The sequence below is a fragment of the Cotesia typhae genome, unplaced genomic scaffold (assembly GCF_013202065.1).
Source record: "Cotesia typhae breed Kobodo isofemale line unplaced genomic scaffold, CoteBio_Ctyphae contig_4, whole genome shotgun sequence".
Classification (NCBI taxonomy): Eukaryota; Metazoa; Arthropoda; class Insecta; order Hymenoptera; family Braconidae; genus Cotesia; species Cotesia typhae.
Genome location: NW_027423748.1, coordinates 10,814,780 through 10,836,382, shown reverse-complemented (window position 1 = coordinate 10,836,382; position 21,603 = coordinate 10,814,780). Strand labels below are relative to the sequence as shown.

The 21,603-nt window shown below is 26.6% G+C and overlaps 2 protein-coding genes across 10 annotated transcripts; one reads left to right on the top strand and one right to left on the bottom strand.

Annotated features, from left to right (window-relative positions):
• Window positions 1-1,238: 1,238 nt before the first annotated feature.
• Window positions 1,239-13,186, top strand: Dpr12 (defective proboscis extension response 12). Of its 6 annotated transcripts, XM_074243371.1 has the most exons (8): window positions 4,146-4,496; window positions 5,215-5,284; window positions 5,571-5,665; window positions 5,824-6,014; window positions 7,166-7,327; window positions 7,925-8,059; window positions 9,271-9,481; window positions 12,970-13,186. In XM_074243371.1, the coding sequence occupies exons 3-8, from the start codon at window positions 5,590-5,592 to the stop codon at window positions 13,077-13,079; spliced, it is 885 nt and encodes a 294-aa protein (XP_074099472.1). In that variant the 5' UTR covers window positions 4,146-4,496; window positions 5,215-5,284; window positions 5,571-5,589; the 3' UTR covers window positions 13,080-13,186. The 6 variants fall into 6 exon arrangements, with proteins under 6 accessions (XP_074099474.1, XP_074099476.1, XP_074099472.1 ...); XM_074243373.1 differs by lacking the exons at window positions 4,146-4,496; window positions 5,215-5,284 and adding an exon at window positions 1,239-2,459; XM_074243375.1 differs by lacking the exons at window positions 4,146-4,496; window positions 5,215-5,284 and adding an exon at window positions 4,097-4,137.
• A 632-nt stretch (window positions 13,187-13,818) lies between these two features.
• Window positions 13,819-21,510, bottom strand: Snx6 (sorting nexin 6). 4 transcript variants are annotated; one of them, XR_012479190.1, is made up of 9 exons: window positions 21,035-21,242; window positions 20,688-20,903; window positions 19,169-19,290; window positions 18,661-19,105; window positions 18,152-18,334; window positions 17,482-17,545; window positions 17,293-17,378; window positions 16,972-17,123; window positions 13,819-13,965 (listed from the first exon to the last, which is right to left on the bottom strand). XR_012479190.1 is itself a non-coding variant. In XM_074242803.1 (9 exons), the coding sequence occupies exons 1-9, from the start codon at window positions 21,264-21,266 to the stop codon at window positions 17,073-17,075; spliced, it is 1,224 nt and encodes a 407-aa protein (XP_074098904.1). In that variant the 5' UTR covers window positions 21,267-21,510; the 3' UTR covers window positions 16,895-17,072. The 4 variants fall into 4 exon arrangements, 2 of the variants coding, with proteins under 2 accessions (XP_074098904.1, XP_074098903.1); XR_012479191.1 differs by having other exon boundaries at window positions 17,010-17,123; XM_074242803.1 differs by lacking the exon at window positions 13,819-13,965 and adding an exon at window positions 21,261-21,510 and having other exon boundaries at window positions 16,895-17,123; window positions 21,035-21,085.
• Window positions 21,511-21,603: the final 93 nt, after the last annotated feature.

Sequence of the window (21,603 nt, the reverse complement as noted above, 5' to 3'; positions counted from 1 at the left end):
AACAGTTGTAAGCAAATTAACAGAAATCTACGGCCGCAACTTGAATACAAGTTAACAATCAAACTTGTAGTTAAATTTCCTTTCAACTTTACTACAATTTGCAGGAAATACTTGTACACCAAGTTTTGACGTCTATTTGCAGAGTAAGTTATAGGTAACTAATAGGTAATCGCTCGCTTTGCCAACTCTTTCCGTCAAGTTTGCTTCAAATTGCGGACGTAGATTGACAGTAAGTTATAGGTAAGGTGGCTATCAGGGCGAGATATCGAAATTTTAATTTAATTCCGACAGCTAAAAATAAAAGTTCCTACTGAACCAACCTGAACTACAATCCAACATCAATTTAACAATCGTTGATATCAACTCTACACCCTTGAAGCTACCTTTTCAGCCCAATCGATCCCTCTGTCTCTTGCACACAACTCCTCTCACCCCGCTAGATTAAAAAATTCAATACTCCCCATCCGTAAATACATACAACGGTCAAAATCAACAAACCGAGATATTTTCCCATCGAAAAAAATCCCTAGTTCCCAAAACACCTCCAATATTTAAACCCTAAAATTTTGATAAATTTTTCTACAAATAAACAAAATTGATCAAGTGACGAGTAAATATTGCCGAAGCTCTAAATTGAATGAAAAACCGAAAAAAAGGAAAATAATGGTAACATAAACCGAGTGAAATTGTATGCCTCGATTTATCTGAACCAGCTTTTTTTACATGTTGCTATTAACGAAGTAAATTGAAAAACCAGTAAAAGCTTTTAATTCCATAGACATTAAATCCGATATAAATTTATTTACAAAGAATAACATATCAATGTATATACCCTTGATGATTGACTCCTCCCCTGGTGAAGCTGACTGCTTACTCCCCCATTGAAAGCCTCGGTCTCCGTCAACATCAATCTCATTAGCATAAAATATAAAAAATTAACTGGATCCTCATAAATAATAATCCAAAGAAATGATAAAGCTGACCATGAAGCCTCTGAAAATTCATCTAAATACAGTGAAGCGCCCTACACCTTAAAAGAGTGTACGTTGATAAATGTCGTATGAGCCAAGTTCCACAGGGTAAACCCGAGTAAACTCAACCAACTCAACTAAAGAATTCGCTGATCTATATATACATTTATAGATATATATATATATATATATATATATATATATATATATATATATATATATATATATATATATATATGAGAGAGAGGAAACGTAACATTGTAGTTGTATCTAGTCTCTCCAGTAGTATCAAAGGTTTTTTTCCTCGTCGCTCTTATCGGGTTAGTATCCTGCGAATTCCAGGGATCAATGCGTTGGTGCGCCAAAACGCTTGCGCCGACCACCAGCCTCCGTAGACGCTTTTTCACCCTCCTTTGATCATCCTTCTTTGGCATCTCGCCCCTCACCTCGACTTTTTGCATTCTCCCTCGTGCTTGATTCTCTCTGTCGCGACCCTCTACTATCAACACCACTACAACTCGGTGGCAGTCTTTAGTTCAAAGCCAGCTCCACTATAAACACACACCCACACACACAATCATCTCCGAATATATATATATATATATATATATATATATATATATATATATATTTCCCTCGCTAAAAGCTCCCACCAACGATCGACAACCCGCGTCGTCGTGCGCTGCACACGGAAATTCTAAAACTCCTCGGCGCTTGTGCAGGGTGGCGATGGTGACCGTCGTGCTGGTGGTGGTGGATGTATTGGAGCCATAGCAAAGGAAAAGTCCGTGATCCGGGTAAGGGACTCCTGGAAAGGGCTGCTGCCATATCTCCATTGTATTACTAAGCTCCAAAAATTCCTTAAACTCTATTTTTATTTCTCGGAGTGTTTTAATAATAATTAATTGATTAATTATTAATATTAAACTCCGCCCGATTAATTGAGTGTGTCGGTAGTTTGTCAGCAAATTTTATCAGAGGATACTTTCCAGTGCCAGCTGAGAGGTGAAGTGTGTTAGTAGTACTGTTGTTGCTGGTGTTGATTTTTCTCTACAAAACTAGTAAAGCTATAGGATATTATATTGTAGAGCTGACATGAATAAATGTGACTTGTGACCGAGGGACTAATTATTGGGAATTTTATTTAAACAAATAAACCCAGTGGTGGATGGTAAAAATCAAGTGGGTTGTTGTCAGGCGTTGCTTGGCTCGAGTGTGCATTTGAACGTGTAATTAAACACCAAGACACCAACATACACACTGATACAAAATATAACACACTAATAAAAAGAAAGCACTTATACCTATATAAGATTATTTAAAAGTGTGTTGGTTATAACAGTGTGGAGGCATGTATTCCCTTACGGGTCCCTCATTTGAGGGTTGACATTGCTCTGGGTTATTATACTTCCAGACTGCACATATTTGTTAATTCAACGGATTTCTCCGACACCTCTAGTGAGCCGTGTACCACCTAGCGCCTTACGGGTGAGTTCCAGCCCACTATTTCTTATTACACTATTTTCTTTACATTATTATGCCTGTGCTGTACTGCCTAAGTGACAAACCCTCTGGTCTACACAGTGATGCACCGGAGGTTGTGTGCATTGTCTCAACGTCTATGTACCCTGCTTAATAATTAATCGCTGCCCAACGACCCGATTATTATCTCTATTTAAATTGATTTAAAATTCCTTCCTTCTTTTTTTTTCACCGAATAAAAATTACATAATTTTTTATTTTATCGTATTTTAATTAATAAAATAATAATACGGTCATTGTTTCACGGCATGACAATAAGTCGGATAATATCTTTAAATATTTATAATTTAGTACGAAACGGGCAGCCCCGGTTTTACGAGCACAAGTTAAATCGGATTATTCTCATGAGTTCAGTCTCTACTCGTACTCTGTACAGCCATTACAACTGCACCAGCTCTGTTATATTATTTTATTTGTAATTATTAACAAGCTCTATTGTATTTCTATAATCTTCGGTAATTCCTGTGGGACTCTGTGTTGCTGCTGGCCAGTATAGAGTATATGGTATCTGGTGTAGGTGTATGCCGGCAATAGATAAATATCTATCGGCATTATCATTATCTCGCGGCTTCTCATTCATTTTCCACCACGGCTTACGATAACTTTATAAACACTCCTTATGTATCGATTGCAAATTAAATTTTTTTATCCAGGTCAATCTCGGTATTTATTCGGCATTAAACAAACAAGAGGCTACTGGATTAAAATAAAAAAAATACAAAATTGTTTAAGATTAAAAAAAATAAATAAATAGTAGAGCATAAAAAATTTATGGAGCAGAGGCCAGCTTTTGCAGAAATGATTTTGATTTATTTTTAGCACCGTTCGATTATCGATTGGTTACAGGGTGGCAAAATATATATATATATATATATATTTCCTCTATTTGTTATACGTGATTTATATAAACGCGTGTATTAAATTAAGTATGCACGATATTTATTGTTTGTTATTATTATTTGATTATTATCGTTATTTATTGAATGATAGAGTGGGTGCGTGTGTTTGATAATTTATTATTCATTAAAAGTGGGGATTTTATTGGGCGGCAAAACGTTTCTAGCTTTTAATAATTATTGCATGTTTATAAGTGGCAATTGCTGTTTCAATATATATATATATATATATATATATATATATATATATATATATATATATATATATATATATATATAGTAACTTCGGTACATATGTATTTATATACATGTTTATCTGTTTGTATATATATATGTGTATAATAGTAACGTAAACTGTTAAATCCCTAGACGCGCGCGTTTTCAACTCTATCCAATAATTTCTATCCCATTCCTAGTATTAAAGTTACCTCTACTTCCATCCTCACTTACGCTCTCTGTCTCTCTCTCTATCTACTGGCCTCTTACTCTTAATCTGATTATTTTTAACCGATAAATATATATAGAGACTATACTTTACCTTCCAATTATCTCAAGAAGTTGGTAATGAACAAATCAAACTTTATTATTGTTTTTTTTTTTTTTTTTTTTTTTTTCTAACAAACTGAGATAATAACTTAATTCTCGTCTCTATCTTTAAATTCAACAATAGACAGTTTATAATTGTTTATTATATTGTTGAATTCTATTAGACCTTTAAATAGACCCGGGTAATGGCAAAAATATATATTGATTAATGAAACATAGAGCTGAAAGATTGAAAAAATATTCATCAAATAAAATTCCGCAATAACAAATAAATTGTCAGTAGAAAAAAAAAAAAAAAAAAAAAAATACTAAATAGAATTTAATTGGTGAAAAAATTGGACAATGACTATAAATTAAAAATCGATGATTAAATGAAATTTATTTAATGTCTGGTAATGAAAGCTTAACGAAATAAAACGGATTGTCGATTGAAAAATGAAAAGTAAACAGTGAATAGTGACGAATGGTGAATAGCATTAATATAATTAAAATCGGTATTTATTTATATACTTTAATATTATTTCAGTGTTTCGATTTCGTGGTACAGTATAAATTTCACCGTATTATTGTTTTTTATCACTAAAAAAATATTATATTTTTAAGTAGTGCTCGAGGACGACATAGATAGTAGAATGGTTATTTAAGTTCGAGACCAGTGTTTTTTCTTATTCTTAGTTCGCTAAGTAAATATAAGCTCAAGAAGTTTAAGCTGAAAAAAATATACGCGACCTTTTGATTTAAATAAAGGAAAAACTATTAAAGGTCTCTTTAATGTTATCATGTATTATTAATGATAACATTTCTGAGAAAACTCAATAGAGTCATGGGAATACCGCTTGTTAATATTTATACTTCAATATTATATAAATAAGCAACATTTTCTGAAATTTCAATATTTATATTTATAACTTGTAATTCTATTTGATCATTTTGGCCATTAATATTATCTTTAGTAGTATCATTATTTGTTAATGTATTTGATACTCATCAAAGCCGTTCATATTATTCATTTATTTTAAGTTATAATGAATATTTAATATTTACTTACCGGGTCAATACAAATATTCATTTGAATATTAATTTCGATAAATTATTTTATTATTTATATCAATTTTAGTAATGTTTTTTTTTTTTTTTTTTTTTTTTTTTTAACCTAATTTATCTAGATTTTTATCAGAGTCATTTAAAATTTTTTAAAAGTCACTGTCATTTTTTATAAATGCATTATTAAAAATTAATTTGATTAATTTTTTATGTAGACTGATTATTTAATAAAAAAACTAGCAACCTTGCAGTCGATATGTGATTTCCGTCGCTTGTGAATTATAAGTAAATAAAATTTTATTTTATTTAATACACTGTACTTTTTAAGATATTGATTTTTTTTAATATAGATTATTTCAGCGTATTAAAAATTTTTAGTATAATTTAGAATTATATATTACAGAGACAATGAATAGAAACCCTGGGGTAATTAGGATTGCCCTAATCATCACAAATTTTCTCCAATACATTAGATCCCGAAATTGGCAATTTCCGAGCTCGGAGCCATACCAAATACCATACAATTTATAGCATTACAATAAGATAACTATTATTATAATTATAATTTCAGATTGTAAACCGCAGTCATAATGAGGGACCGACTTTCGTGGTACATGGTATTCTTAATACTTCCAACAATTTTATTGGCTCGTTCACTTGACAAAGGTACACATAAACAAAGTAATAGATTTAAGCTAGTAGGTAAAATAAAATGTATGCTATCTCCGAACGATAAATGCCGGGATTGTAATAAATTTACGAACGATAAATTCACCAGTTAAAAATTTGCCCGCTAAGCGATAAAAATTTTCATTTTGTCAAAGATCGCCGAGTGCCGTATAATATACCGCCAGACTGGCGTGCATTGTGGTACAGTAATCTTGATGAGCTCCAAAGAGTCAATGAAGCAAATGATAACAACACGGTATCCAATGTCACTGTCCAACTGGGAGGGACTGCATTTTTGCACTGCAAAGTCCGCAATATTGGCGAGCGTTCCATCTCCGATGCCGAGGTACAAATAAATATCTTTATTACTCTGTTGACTATTTTATCCATCCATTATTTAATTTCAGGTGACCCGTTATTGGAATAACAAATTTAATTAATTATTAACAATTAAAACTTTTTATTAAATAAAATATTTTCAAATTCACAGACGGTCTTAGAGATTAATCGCGATTAATATTTTATCGGCTTAAATAATTTAACGAATCGAGTCTTTAAAAGTTTCTAACAAATCATCCATAAATTGAGACAAGAAAAAAATAGATTTTCGATTTAGACTTTCGACAAGCTCTACTAAATAATATTATCTGGAATATTGTTCGGCTAAGCAGGGGATCAAAAAAAAAGATAGTAAAGTAAAGTTAAAGCAAGAACTGAGAAATCGGAAAATTTTCTTGGGCTTGCCAGAGTGAGACATTAATTTTATCAGCTCTTCTTCTTGACTAAACGTTGTTTTTAATCTTCCAAGATCTAATTGTGATTTTCCACTTGCAGCTCTAGCTCAAATTCAAGCTCTAAAATTCTTTAGTGTCTACAGAGTCTCTATATCTCACTTTATCCCACCCGAAGTAGAGACACTGATAGCGATAGCTGAAATTTATTTTTTACTTCTACTCTCTTTTTGCTATTGTTATAGACACTCTCAGCCCTATGGTCATCTTACCCCGCGGACGGACATTCAATCGGAATTCAGATAAGACGATAAAGAGTTTAATGCCGAGTTAAATAAATCCTCGCTTAGTTTGATCGATTAATTAGTTCCCGAGATATGGGGATATTTTAAAGAGATAAAAAAATTCCGTCAAAAGGTCGCGAGTTCGAATCCTGTTCGGGACAAAAAATAGTCACTCATACGCCTTTTTTTTGTTGAATTACTTCATCGCAAATCCATTTTTAATAAAATACGTATGTATACGTATTCAATCAATATTTCCGCCATTTTATTTCATACACTACACTGCTCTTGGTTTGTTTTTTAATTTTTATTTTAATATTAAAAAATCATTAATTGTCATCGTGAAATGCAAAGCATAAAAGGGTTCAAAAAAATAATAATAACAATAATAATCATCACAGCAGCATTAATAATGGCAGTAATAATAATAAAGGAAAACAAAAAAAATAAAAAAAAAAAAAAGAATGTATTGTATTTTATAGATATCATGGATACGTCGTCGAGACTGGCACGTATTGACGAGTTCTTTATTCACCTACACAAACGACGAACGATTCCAGGCACTTCATCCGGAAGGCTCGGACGACTGGACACTACAAATAAAATATGTTCAAGAGAGAGATAATGGGACGTATGAATGCCAGGTAATTATTATTGCAAAAAATATTTTAAATACTCCTACGTTATATTTATTATTATTATTATTTTATTTTTTAATTTAGCATTATTGCTTCCATTCTTCCAGACTGTAAATTTTAACTATTGATTTTTTAAAAAAAGTATTGACACCCTGTGCAAAGCGTAATTATATTAAAAAAAAACTGACAAGTACCCTCTTATTACGCCTGTGCTTAACTTCAACATCAGGTGAAGTATTTTTAAGTACCTGCGTCATTGACGAGTCTGTATAATTAGGGTAATTGATTTTTATCCGTTTGAGAGGGATATTAAATTAATAAACTCGTTTTTGATATAATGCGGGGGTATTTCTGTCGAGACCCTCTTAAATTATTATTTATTAGATTATTTAAAATTTAGTGAGTGGCAAATTTTAAAGTGTCTTACGATAATGCGATTATTGAGTAAGTTGAGCGGTATAAATATCAAATATCAAATATCAAATATTAATCGACTCTAAAGGGGAAGACAATGATTGAAGTATTCGTTGAATGTTAAATGGCGAATGTTGAGTGTGGATGAAGGTAAAGTGAAATAACTGGCGGATACATGATGTGTTCCAGGTATCAAGAAGCACAGGAATAATATCACATTTCGTGAATCTAAACGTGGTGATACCAGAGGCATTTATATTAGGCAGCGAGGAGCATCACGTCGACGTGGGTTCTATAATAAGCCTCGTATGCATAATAGAAAAGGTGATGAAAGTATTAAATAATAATAAAAGTAAAAAATAAAATAGTTTTACTTTCCCATAACTTTTATCTTTGAAATAACGCTAATGGCGTCATAAATTGTGATGAATTGCCTGTTTACCAGTACCTCATTTGTAAAGTGACGATATATTTATATGGATCTACGCTCTCTACATATTTATACCAAGTACGCGTATACAGTGCCACCCAGAGTCCGTGGGATAGTGTACGGCTCCAGTTAAATAGGGATGTTAAACGAAAATTCTAATTTATACGGGATAATTTACTGTTTTGTGATCGTATTATGCTTTTTAGTAGTTATTTAAATGACAGCCCTTCTCCAAAAGGTTTATTTTTTATTTTCAAAATTTAAATAGCTTTTTTTTTTTTTTTTTTTTTTTTCTTTTTAGTTCAATGAAAATTAATCGATTTGAAGCTGAGGGAAATTCACGAAAAATATTTTAATCTATTTTACTTTTTATAAAAGCGGAAAAATTTTTTTTAATGGAAAATATTTTATTGGGTCAATTGTCGATAGATTTTTAGTGAAAATTTTTTATATATTGATTGTTAATGAAACATTTATTAAATTACAATTTTTAACAGTGTATAAATATTTTTTAATTGTAGAAAAAGATTCTAGAATAAAAAAAAAGTGTGTTGAAATTTTTTTTATACACTTTTTATGAATATATAAATTGAATAGATAAAAAATTCTACTAAATGCAATTTTTTTTTCTAAAAAAATTATTAAAAGTTAAAAAAAAAAAAAATATTTTTTAATCAATTATTTCAATACATTAATAATTTATAAATTGAACATTTAACCCCGAAAAATAATAATTAAAAGTTAAAAGTTAATTTTTAATGCTCGATAAATGACTGAATTATTTAAAAACGGATAATTGGATTAATTATTCACATTAAATAAATTTTTCTATCAGTTTATTAGTAATGATTAAAAGTAAAATGTTATTTTAATAAAATGAAATGAGTCAAAAGACAGAATAAATTAAACAGTGGCATGTAATATTGAACTGTGGAAGTTTGTTAAGCGTACAAAATGAATTAAAGTAACTTGTAGTGAATTAAACTAAAGATAGAATGTTAAACTTGTGCATTTTTTGCAGAGAAAATAGTTTAAAGATTTACTCGAAGCACTTGAACGGTTAATTATATTATTATTAAATTTAAATAAAATAAAATAATTACAGAGCCCTACGCCTCCTCAGTATGTATTTTGGTATCACAATAATCGGATGATAAATTATGATACCGCGAGAGGAAGTGTCAGTGTACAGACAGAGCCAGGACCAACTCAAAGTCGTCTTACAATTCAGCAAGCAGTTGAAACAGACTCGGGAAATTATACTTGCAGGGCTTCCAACACTAAGCCCGCTTCAATCTTCGTCTTCGTAACAGAAGGTAACTTTTATATACAATATACAATACATATATAATGTATGTTCGTACTACTTTGCATTTACCGACACCGCTGGTGGCTGCCTTATAATGTCTACATTAAATCGTTGTTTTAATTCACATCTTAGAGCTATCATTACGATTGTATTGTGTGTTTCACCGTAATCTTTTATTGCAGAGCGTTGATTTTAACTGTCGTATTTCCCGAGATTAACTTGTCATTGTGTGAATAATTTAATACGATTCCTACGGAAAGTAATAATTGTTATTTTTATTTATTATCTTTTAAGGAACTTTAATCAGAATCTCCGGATAAAAATAATAAATTTAAAATATTGTTTTAATTTTTTCAGACATTTTGTTGGGTTTTTTTTTGTCCGTATTCAAGATTGATATTACGCGGGAACAAAGTTTTTACTTTTTTCGGTAATTTACTTCTCGTTACTTTATAATTTATTTAACTTGTACACCTTTCGGAGTTTAATTTAAAAAAGTTTCTCATTAGAATTACACTGAAAAAGTAAAATTGTTTTATATTAAATGAAATAATTATTAAAGTTATTTTATAAAATAAATAAATAAAGTATAAGTTTTAAGAGAAAAGAGTAAAGCTAAGTTCATAAAGACAAGTAGTAAAGTTATTGTTGCGTCATACGTATAAATTCATAAGTGGTTTTTACTGCTAAATAGTACTCATAAATAATAAAATATAAAACGTCAGAGAGAAAAATAAAGTTTATAATGATCATAATATTTAAGTTTTATGTTTAAATACGTCATCTACCGGTTAAAAGTCCTTCTGAATTTTATAATTGTATTAAATATTTAAAACTTTCAATACCGACGTCGGAAAAAGTGTCAAACATTTTAATAATAATTATTATTATTTATATTATTTAATTGTCGCTGTTTTAACAAACTAGTTTATCTGTCCTGATTGTTTAAAATTTTATTTTACCATCGTGGCGGAGTTAACGAGACTGTATGAGTTACGACGAATAGTTATTATGCCATACATATATAATTCCAGTCTAGACACGGGTAAGATTCAAATTCGTCTCGCTGGTTGATGCTGAATCCTTCATGCCACACTATGGAGTTAGATTAATATATGAATAGTGAATGAGTCAAATATGCTCCATGTATTATCTGTTGTCTTGATTTTCTGATTACATCTGATCAAAATATCTATTGAATTATTCATCTAAGATTTTTTTTTCTTTCAATTATTTTATTTCTCCATTTATATTTTTTTTTATTTATACAAATTTTATGAATTAATATTTTTTTATATTTTTATTTTACATTTCTTGTCAAAATTGATTTTACATCATTGTTTATTTTTAAAACTTATCTATTTTTTTGTTGTTTATTTCAATCAATGCACTGAATTTTTTTACAATTTCTTATTTCCACCCAATATTGTTTTAAAAAATCCTTTTCATTATTTCTCACAACTTTATCAATTATTTATTTATTTTTATTAAAAAAAAAAAAGATTTTATTTATTATTTTATCCTTTCAATTTAAATTTCAATGGAAAAAATTTTTTTTAAATTGACTTTATCTCCAAAAAAAACAATTCACAGATAAAAATAGAATTTTTTAATTTAATAAAAATTAAATTACGTAAATTAAAAAATTATTAAATTCCTAAAATTAAATTTTAAACACCGATAAAAACAAAGTTGGTAATTATTTATAAATATTAATATTTTTACGATGACATAAATAAATAGTTAAATTCATCCTCAGTGATATCTCAACTCTGCATTAACTCTCCTAAGGCCTAAATAATTTGAGACCTAAATTATCCGCCTCAATTTCATTTTCTTTATGATTCGAGGCGTAAAATTCTATGAATAAAATTTTTTCTAACAAATGTCTTTATTTTATCATAAAATAAAAACAATTTTTCTTTTTTCTTTTTTTTTTTTTAAACCATAGATTATTTAAAATTTTGGATCTACGCCTGCAGGTCAATTGACTATCAAAGAAATTAGAAATTTCGTTTGACAATAAAATAAATTTTAAAACTCACTAGAGCAAATAGTCTAATTAAGGAGAAATAAAGGACTTGCTCGGCAATTTGAATGTAATATAGATAATAATTAATTGACACTCGATACCCTTTCTGCCGACTTTACTCTGGATCAATAGACCGATAGACCCGAGCTGGGAATTTCTATTTCTATTATTCGGTATTGATTAAATCAACCGATTGCTTAATTATTACTTGTTTTTTCTCTATAATTAAGGAATTATTTTACGAGCGATGATTTGTGAAGAATAAAAAAAATTGTAAAAAAATTTAAATACGATCAGCAGTTGTTTATTTATAAAATAATTATTGCTTAAAATAAAACAAAACTAATAAACAGAATTAAACTTTAGGTGCGAATATTAAAATTTGAGTCGGCGGTCAGACGAGCTAGCCGTATTAGTAATACCTATAAAGTAGTTATTACCAACATTTAGTTGTGAATTTCCGATTACTTTAAACTACTTTCAACTACTTATCACTTGCTCCATTGTATTCTCATTCTCACAATATTATATTACGTAAATTATTTTCAAATACAAACTACAAACTAAATCTCTGAACTTTCAATTAATTTTTTATAAAAACAATACTATTTAATTTAATTTAATTTTTTATTCATAGAAATTTATTTATTTGTGGAAAAAAAAAAAAAATAAATTGTATCTTTGATTGTTTAGATTTTTAAATTTAAAGTTAAAACTGGCCTTCTGTTTATGAAGAGCTTTAAAATAAAGTCCAAGGTGAAACTAGTAGCTAGTAGCTCATCGAATTTGTACTTGAATCCTAAAATAAAACGTACTTTCAAAGAGGATAGTATTCTCCAACCGATCAAACTAAAATCTATAAACTAAATTTATAAATTGTACGCTTCGGTTTTAGCAGTAGTTTCGCTTTTATTGTAGTTCTTTTTAAAATCTCTAATATTACGAACGGCTGGGAGTTTATTTTTTATACATAAACAAAATATATTGTTTGTAGAAAATTATAAAAAAATAATTCCGCAAGTATTTTGTCGAATAATTTTAAATAAAATATTTACAACACTTTTTTCATCTTTTTAAATATTTTATTGAATTAAATTTTATACACCAGAGCAATTATAAATGAAGAAAATTGATGTAATATTTAAAATTTATTTAATATTAATACCGCAGTATTTTTATTTAGTCTAAAAATAAATTTTTAATTTTTTAAAAAATTATTTTGGCTTTTTGGTAGATTTATCTAAAATCTGTTATTTCGTGACTCAAAAAAATTTTTAAAAATCATCAATAAAGGTGTTTTCTTTAATTTCGTTGACATTTTGATTTTTTTTTAATTTTTTTACTGACTCCGAAGCTTAAAATTTGAAAAATATTAATTATCTTAAAAATTTTTTTTTACAAAGCCCTAAATTTAATAATAAATGAAATAAAAAAAATTATAAATGAAATTGTGAATTTTTCAGGTGACAAAATGGCGGCAATTCTACGCCGTAAAACGTCGTCCGGGGCAGAACGGACATTAGGAGAGTTGATAATGGCGTTGATAATAGCAAGTACCCTTTTAGTGCGATAAGCATTTTCATCAAAAATTTGTCCATTATTATCACTAAATAATTGAGTTATCATATTGTCATATATATAGAACGAAAAAAATAATTTAAATTGAATGTCAAAAACTAATTATAATTAATATAATCAAGTTGTTTTGTTTCTTCCGTAACTTTTGCGGGGGTTTAGTTATTAAATTAAAGATAAAAATTATCATTACAATATTAATTATTAATTATAAATATAAACTAAATACAGAGTCCTATGTTAAATACTAACGAAATTCAAGATTAATGACGTTAAAAAAAAAAAAAAAATACTCTTACGCGTAAAGAATAATTGTAAATATTTATATCTATTAAAAAAATTAAGTTTACTTTTTGTATTTAATTTTTTTATTATTTTAATATAAAGGACCGCGAGTTAATATTTAATCGAAAGTATTCATTAAAATTAAAGATAAAAAAGTGTTAGTTTAATTGTAATTATTAATTAAAATAAAATCAAATAAGAAAAAATCATTTATTGTAATTAAATTTCAAAGCAATTGATATATTAATTAAATGACCTGTAATAATATTAAAATGTATTATTAGGCTTTAATTATATTTAAATTTAATCAATTTATTTAATATCGGGTCCTTTATATTTAATATTATTATTGTTATAAGATTTAATTATGTTTAATTACGCACTCATCGAATTATGGATTAATTAAAAAAAAAAAAAAAAGAAAAGAAATTTTCCATATTAAATATCAAATTCTAAATCTTTTATTGTAACTAATTAATTACACTACAGCGGATACATAAATTTATTAATCGATGTTAAAATAGCCAGATGAATTGCTCGGTAAAAAAAAAAGGTACATGTTTATTAATTAAGTACAGTAGTTAATTAATCATGATCATCTGAAAAAAAATTTTTTTTTATTAACATTAAATACAAAAGACCATTTTAATAATTCATTAGTAGTCTCTCCTCGTAAATAAGAGTCAATTTTATTACATAATAATAAAAATATATCTAATAATAATTAACTGCCGAGCAACTACAAATGGTGCGACTAAAATTGATATCAGAATTTTAAATGTAAACAAATGGATCAAATTTTTTATTGTAATTTAACGATTTTTAAAAAATCTGTTTTAGAATATTTTTTTTTTTTTTTTTTTTTTTTTTTAAACCTCGAATCTCCGGGTAGAGTTTACTGCAATGATATCATATTAAAGCATTGAATGAACTTTAATCAGCTCAATATTTTTTAATTAAAATTAACAGCAATAATTTACAATTATTTTTTTATATTAGTTTGTTAAGCAATAATAATAATTATTATTATTATGATAATTGTCAGTACGGTAATTTTAAAATAATTTTGTACGTTCGATTTTAATTGTAATTAGAAAAAACTATTGTTAGAGTTTTATAATTGGTAAATTTTATTTACTGTTATTATTCATTATTACGGGAAGGTATTGATCATTTTTTTTTTTTTTAAATTATAACTTGTTAGGGAAAATTTATTAATTAATCAAATAAAAAAATTTTTTTAGTACCTTCCTGTAATGAGATTTGAAAGGTGTAAAGTTTAATTGAAAAAAATTTAATTAAAAATTCAATAAAGTGGTCTCCTCAGTTTTGCAGAGAAAAAAAAACGAATTTGGGTCAGAATTTTTGCTAAAATAATAAATAATAATTATTGATGTCAAATTTTTGATATTGAAGCGAAAATATTGGTCGTAAAAAAAAAGCTTTAAATAAAATTTTTAGAAAATTAAATTTTCTACAAGTTTTATTTAAAATCAATATTTTGGCCGTAAATTAAAAAATTTGGAGATTTTGGAATTTAGGAAAAAATTTTGGCCGTAATAAGAAAAACGATAGTTTGTTGAGCGGCGATATTTAGCGAGTTTATTGAAAGTACGAGACCCTATTACTGAAAGCTATAAATTTGATAATACGGAAAAAGAGGTTTTTTTTTGAACGTCATAAGTGGAATTCATTCTATTGAATAGAGTTGAAAGAGGTTGATTCGATACTTCTCAATGAAACGCAGATGGATTTTTGAACAAAAAAGAGTTTACGAAATAGAAAAAAAGGTAATAACCCGGGTTGAGCGAAGTTTTATTATTAAATTGTCGTTATTTTATCATTATCAATTACCATTAAGATTATCAGAAGGAACAACACACCTCATATTGGTTCATTAACGTCACGATTATTAAATTACATGAAATTGCAGAATAAATACAGTAAGGCGGGGAATTAAAACCGTCTGGATTAAAAAATATATGTAGGATTATAAATAGAATCTGTTAATAAATAAGATAAGCTAATAATACCCTGTTATTGAAAATAATATCCCCGGACATTGAATTTATTATTAATAAAAATTTATATATATATATATATATATATATATATATATATATTAATAATAACTGAGGCCAGGATTTTTGTCTTAATTTTTAAATAATAATTAATTATGTCAAATTTTTAATATTGAAGCGAAAATATTGGTCGTATAAAAAAAAGATTTTTGCAAAATTTGTAGAAAAATTAATTTTATAAAAATAATGTCTCTTATAATTTTTTTAGGACCAATAGAAATTTTTTCTTAAATTTTAATAAATGTTTAAAATAAAATTGATAATTTTTTTTAAATTTATTGTTTTATTAAAAATTTAATTATTTAAGATATTTTGTCGGAAAATCAAGACGCCTGATTGGTCCTAGGAGAAAATTACAAAAAACATTTTTATAAAATTAAATTTTGAACAATTTTTATTAAAAAAAATTTTTTTGCCTTAATATAAAAAATTTAACAATATTTATTTTTATTTAAAAATTTTGGTAAAAATCTTGGCCGTAATAATAACTAAAATGTCGGAGTATTATTTTTTTTACATGGGAATACAAGGTATATTATGGTGGAATTAAATCTAAATTCTCAATGGATTTAAAAAAAAAAATAAAAGCGATTAAATGATCCTTACAATTTAAAAAAAAATTATAAATTTCTCAGTATATGTCTGCAATCATGTATCATAGGAAAAAAAAAAAAAAAAAAAAAAAAAAAAAAAAAAAAAAAAAGCCATTCAATTCAATAAAATGTATGAAACTGAGTATACCGATTTATTATTCACCCTCTCTATATTTTCAATTTAATTACTGCGTAGGTATTGATCTATAATAAAAACTCGTACATCTTTCGTTAGCTTTATAATTAATTTAATTTAAATTTAAATGCATATATTATAAATAAAATGTCTGGTGATGTATTTAAGATAAAAATTGATCCCCCTTCACGTAAATTTATTTAATTTAATTTTATAGCGACTAACAAATGTAACGATTTTATTTTATCTTTACTTGAGTTATTGATTTAATTAAAATATGAAATAAATAACGTAATAAATAACAAACGATTGTTATCTTTGACTACTTTATTATAATCCAATATATATATATATATATATATATATATATATATATATATATATATATATATATATATATATTTAATAAAGTATTTTATCATAATAATAATTAATATATATTAATAAATTCTAACAACTAAGTGTTTATTGGAATTTTTTTTTTATAAATTGATAACTTTAAAAAAATGCTTTCTATTTTTTTTAAAATATATATATATATATATATATATATATATATATATATATATATATATATATATATATATATATATATATATACTCATGCACTTAATAGTTGATTTAAAATAAAAAGTTGATTGATAAACTAACAAATTATTTTTTACTATAATGATTGTAAAAAAGTCTTTCTTTTGCTTGAATCTAATTACTCGCAATATTAATTATTATTATTATTATTATTATTTTATATGATATATAGATCATTTAAAGTTAGAAATAAAAAATATACTTTACAATATATAATTATTATAATCATTATCAAATAAATGCACCTATCAAGTGCTTATGTAGCATAAGTGAAGTTGTACCCATATGATGAAGTTATTGTTACGAAATTATTCCTCTCGCAGTACTAGTAAACATTTTTTGAGCAAGTCGGCATGTGTCTGTTGGAATAAAACTTTGTTAATTAAAACTGATATTTAATTACATATAAATAATAATAATTATAAATCTAGCCTTCTTATTCTCTTAATAATATAGATTACGAAAACTTTAAAGCAAAAAATTATTAATAAATTAATAATATAAAATTTTAAATAATAATATATTCACTTTTGCGTGCTTGATTTCCAATTCAGTTAATTCAATTAAATTCTTTCTAAAAGCAGCTATCCGCCGAGTTTTGAAGTCTGTTAATTCTGTAATTAAAATGATTATCATTAGTATAATTTATATTAAACCTCAATTAATCTCATAATAAATAAATAATTAATTAAATAATTACTGTTTATAAAACATTACCTTCTTTTCCTTTGTCCGACATTTGTTCGAATTTTTCGCAAGCTTCAGTTTGTGCTTTTTCGGCCTACATAAATATATTCCTTATTAATCAAACACTATTTATTTTACAAAAAATATGTTAATGCTCATGCCAAAAAAATAAAAACAAAAACTAATGCTGTTAAATGACAATGATATGTTATACAGATTATGATGAATGATTAATGGGTACTTAATATGCATAGAAAGCAAAAAAAAAATATAAATATATATATATATATATATATATATATATATATATATATATATATATATATATATATATATATATATATATATATATAATATTTAATCACGATGCATTAGACTTATAGTAAGTAAACACACCTCTGCAACCTCCAGTGCCTGAAGGAATTCAGGAAAAATTAATTATTAATAAATTTCAGTATAATAATTACTTACTAACCCTTTTAATAAATATTTATCTACTAAATAATTCATAAGTTTTACCATTTTACCCTGTTAAGCGAGTGTAGATGCTATTAATGTATCGAGAGTGTTACAAAAAAACCCATGCATTGATTATTCATTTTATACAGCTCGGAAAATTCTTTATTTTTATTATTAATCACTTTAATGGACGTTACGTATAAATATGTATGAAATAAAAATTTAATAAAAAAATTCTTACCGCATGAACATCTTTGTTACGAGCCCGAGCTTTTTCTAATGTACGATTAGCAGTTTCGTAAGCGTGTAAAGCCTTCAGTCGTCTGAAAAGCAGACGCTTCGCAGCAGCAGTATCTCTCATGTAATATCTGAGTGTATCTGATAGTTTAAGATCTTCATCAGAAGCGACTCTGCCCTCGACTTTCTGTAAGAATATTTAAAATTAAAAATAAATATTTCATCAAATGGTTAATAAACTAGCAACCTTGCAGTCACTTGTGAACTACAAATATGTTACACTCATCAAGAGCTTTCATTTGAGTACCCACATGGCATTTTTTATATATTTTATATATATGGTATTTGTGAAATATATAAATATATAAAATATATGAAAAATTGATGTGGGTATTCAAATGAGAGGTCTCGATGCGTGTAATGTCGGGGTGAGCTTACATCTTTAAAATTGTCAATAGCTCACAAGATACAAGATCATTTCTTAATAATATAGGTAATTATTAAAAAACTAACGCGAATTTTTTCAAAAGTTTCTGCGATCTTGGTCAAAAACCTCTCTAACTTCCCCGAGTCGGTGGTAGCCAACTGCAGTAAATTTGTAGAAATTTTAATGTAAGAATCGGCAACGTCTTTGTGCTTCGTTGTTTGGCGATCAGCGCGAGTGGTAGCTTCTTTTAAATTATTATGATACTGGTGTAAAAACGTAAGCTCCTGATCGAAGAAATCGTTTACGTCTTTTACAGTAGCTGACAAATAATATTCGTCGGTGGTTTTTGATAGTGATTTAACCAACCCTCCGAATATCTCGATCTTATTTTTACCGCGGACACACAAGTCTTGATCGTACTCCAGGAAGACTCGCAAGTTATGGTCGTTTCGGAATACTGGGTGGTGAGCTAACCGGGTCAGAAACATTTCGTGCATCGCGACTGTTTTTTTGAATGTCGCCAAGTATTCGCTGTAATTAAAATTGTATTAATTAATTATTAAAAAATTTTTTTTTGGGCACTAGAGTACATACGCTTCCAATTCTTGCTTCATTTTAGTAAATTCTTCTCGGGTCATATTTCCTTCTCCTTCGCCGAGTTTTTGTAATTTTTCACGCGACGCGTCGAAATCTGGCCGAGGTGGGCACGGCGGAATCTGTTTGATAAAATAAAATTATTTTTTAAAGGTATGAATCCATATTTATACATATAATATTTTTATATTAAATTTATAACAGCTCTTAAGTGAAACTTAACCCGTTTCCGCTTGTAAATTTTCTTGGGGCTTCATAAAATAGATTTTTAAAAATAATTTATCAGATTAAAGTTGGTGAAAATATCTCTGAATAAAATTATCTCTAATGGAATAAATAATTTATAAAAAAATATTGAATGTAAAATTTTAATTATTTAAATGAAAAAAAAAAAAAAAATATATATATATATATATATATATATATATATATATATATATATATATATTTTTTACTGAACGTAAATGTGAGGCTCCAATCAACATAATATGAACTTTGATTTCATAAATAATGCATTATTTTATATTTAAACTGAAATGTGAAAAGCATGTCATTAAGATCATGATGAATGTATTCCGTTCAAAAGTAGGCCATTTTTATATAGGCTGATTATATATGCATTGAATTTATAAATATTATTAATGTATCAGAAGCTAATTTAGGCCAATAAAGTTCGTCAGTTTTCAGTAGAATGGATTAATTTCAAAAAAGTTATTCCGTATCTCGTTTTTGATCACACATAATTAAATATCGGCTCTTTGTGGTAGAATTGTTAAACTTCAATTCACTTATTATTTTAATATTAAGCACAGTTGTCAAATTGTAAAATGTCAGCGGAAATATTAAATTGAAAATGGAATTTAAAATACTAGTTGCAAAAGTTTATGATTTAACACCTGTCATTTGTCAAAAATCCAACCAAGCTTTTATTAAAACACCGTTTGTACATTTAAGAGTAATAAATTATTAACGGCAACTGTCTATAATGTCATCTTTACTTGCATTTTAATGGTTATTCTTATTACTTATTATTTATTTAAATTTTGCGAGAAGAAATTTACATCGTTTATTTTTTGCATTATTTAAATCTTCTTGAAAGCTATTTTAAATTTTTATATGACAATTGATTATTTTTTATTTACAATGGAAAATTTAAGATATCTCTTGAATGTCATTTTCTTCATTGAATAATGAAATTTTCAAGAAAAAAATTATTTTAAATTTTTTGTCACATTTTAGAATTTTTTCGATTTTTTTTTTTTCAATTAAAATTAAAAAAATTAAAAGTGAAAATTTTATAAAAAATTTTTCTTTATAAGAATTGATTGGTTCTAAAAATTTTAAAAATTGTCAGCTGTTTGCTAATTTCAATCTTTAGAAATCATTAAAAAATTTGAAAAATTCCAAGTGCAATTTTTTAAAATATTTTTTTAATTATAATTTTTATTAAATAAAAAAAATCAAAAGTTTTTATTTAATTTTAGTATTAATAATAATAATAATAATAATAAAAACTTACAATGTAACCAGCATACTTCTCTTCCTCTTCAAATCGATCATGCAGCCAAACAAACTCCTCATGTTGTCTAACAACAAGAAATTCAGTTTTTTGAAACTCCGGCAATGTGGTCTTAGTATGTACCGTAAATTTAACTTTATCTTTCTCACTCAACGCGTCAGATATGTCAACTTGCAATGACTTGTCAGTCAGGTCAACATTGTCGGCCTGAATAACCTGAAAATTATTGAGCCATCAAAAACACTCAATTTTTTTCCAAAAAAACTATCCACTCGCTCATTATTAAAATAAATAAATAATTTATATATAATACAGCAACAATTAACAAAAATAAATAGATAAAATACCTTTTTAGGAGGAGTACTATTTAAGATGTCAGCGTTATCACAGATTCCGTCCTGCAACATTTTGGAGTTAAATAATTACTAAATCCAGCGGTTCCGGTTTATTAAAAGTAATTTTGGTTTTATTAATGAATTTATGAATTTTTATAAAACAGTATGAAATTAATTAGATAAAAATTAAGTTTTAAAAAAGCAAAACCGGGCACTAGTGATAACAGGTTCCACCTACCATCATGGCGTCCGCAGATAATTCAACACTTGTTTTTAAATGCCGATAAATTACAACAATTAGTTGTTGTATTAAATTATTAGTCTTCGCTGAACACTTTGATAACTTTTGACACAGAGTAAAAAAGTGTAAACTCGTTGACGGAATTATTAATTTTTTTTATATTTATTTGCTTAAATATTTAATTGGGATTTAAAATAATATCGGAGCACGTTTGTTATAAAAACATCATTCTTGTCATCTTTTTAGTTGACTACAACTACAATTTACTAATCAGCTGCAGTATATTATGAAAAGGACATAATATACATATATATATATATATATATATATATATATATAT

What these genes read in the sequence shown, in the direction of transcription:
- Dpr12 (XM_074243373.1), top strand. Translation starts at nt 5,590, where the DNA reads ATGAGGGACCGACTTTCGTGGTACATGGTATTCTTAATACTTCCAACA. An exon ending in GTTCCATCTCCGATGCCGAG is followed by an intron (nt 6,015 to 7,165) that starts GTACAAATAAAT and finishes TGTATTTTATAG; the next exon opens with ATATCATGGATACGTCGTCG. An exon ending in ATGGGACGTATGAATGCCAG is followed by an intron (nt 7,328 to 7,924) that starts GTAATTATTATT and finishes GATGTGTTCCAG; the next exon opens with GTATCAAGAAGCACAGGAAT.
- Snx6 (XM_074242802.1), bottom strand. Translation starts at nt 21,094, where the DNA reads ATGTTGCAGGACGGAATCTGTGATAACGCTGACATCTTAAATAGTACT. An exon ending in GTCGGACAAAGGAAAAGAAG is followed by an intron (nt 17,379 to 17,481) that starts GTAATGTTTTAT and finishes TTTTAATTACAG; the next exon opens with AATTAACAGACTTCAAAACT. An exon ending in TGGAAATCAAGCACGCAAAA is followed by an intron (nt 17,124 to 17,292) that starts GTGAATATATTA and finishes TTATTCCAACAG; the next exon opens with ACACATGCCGACTTGCTCAA.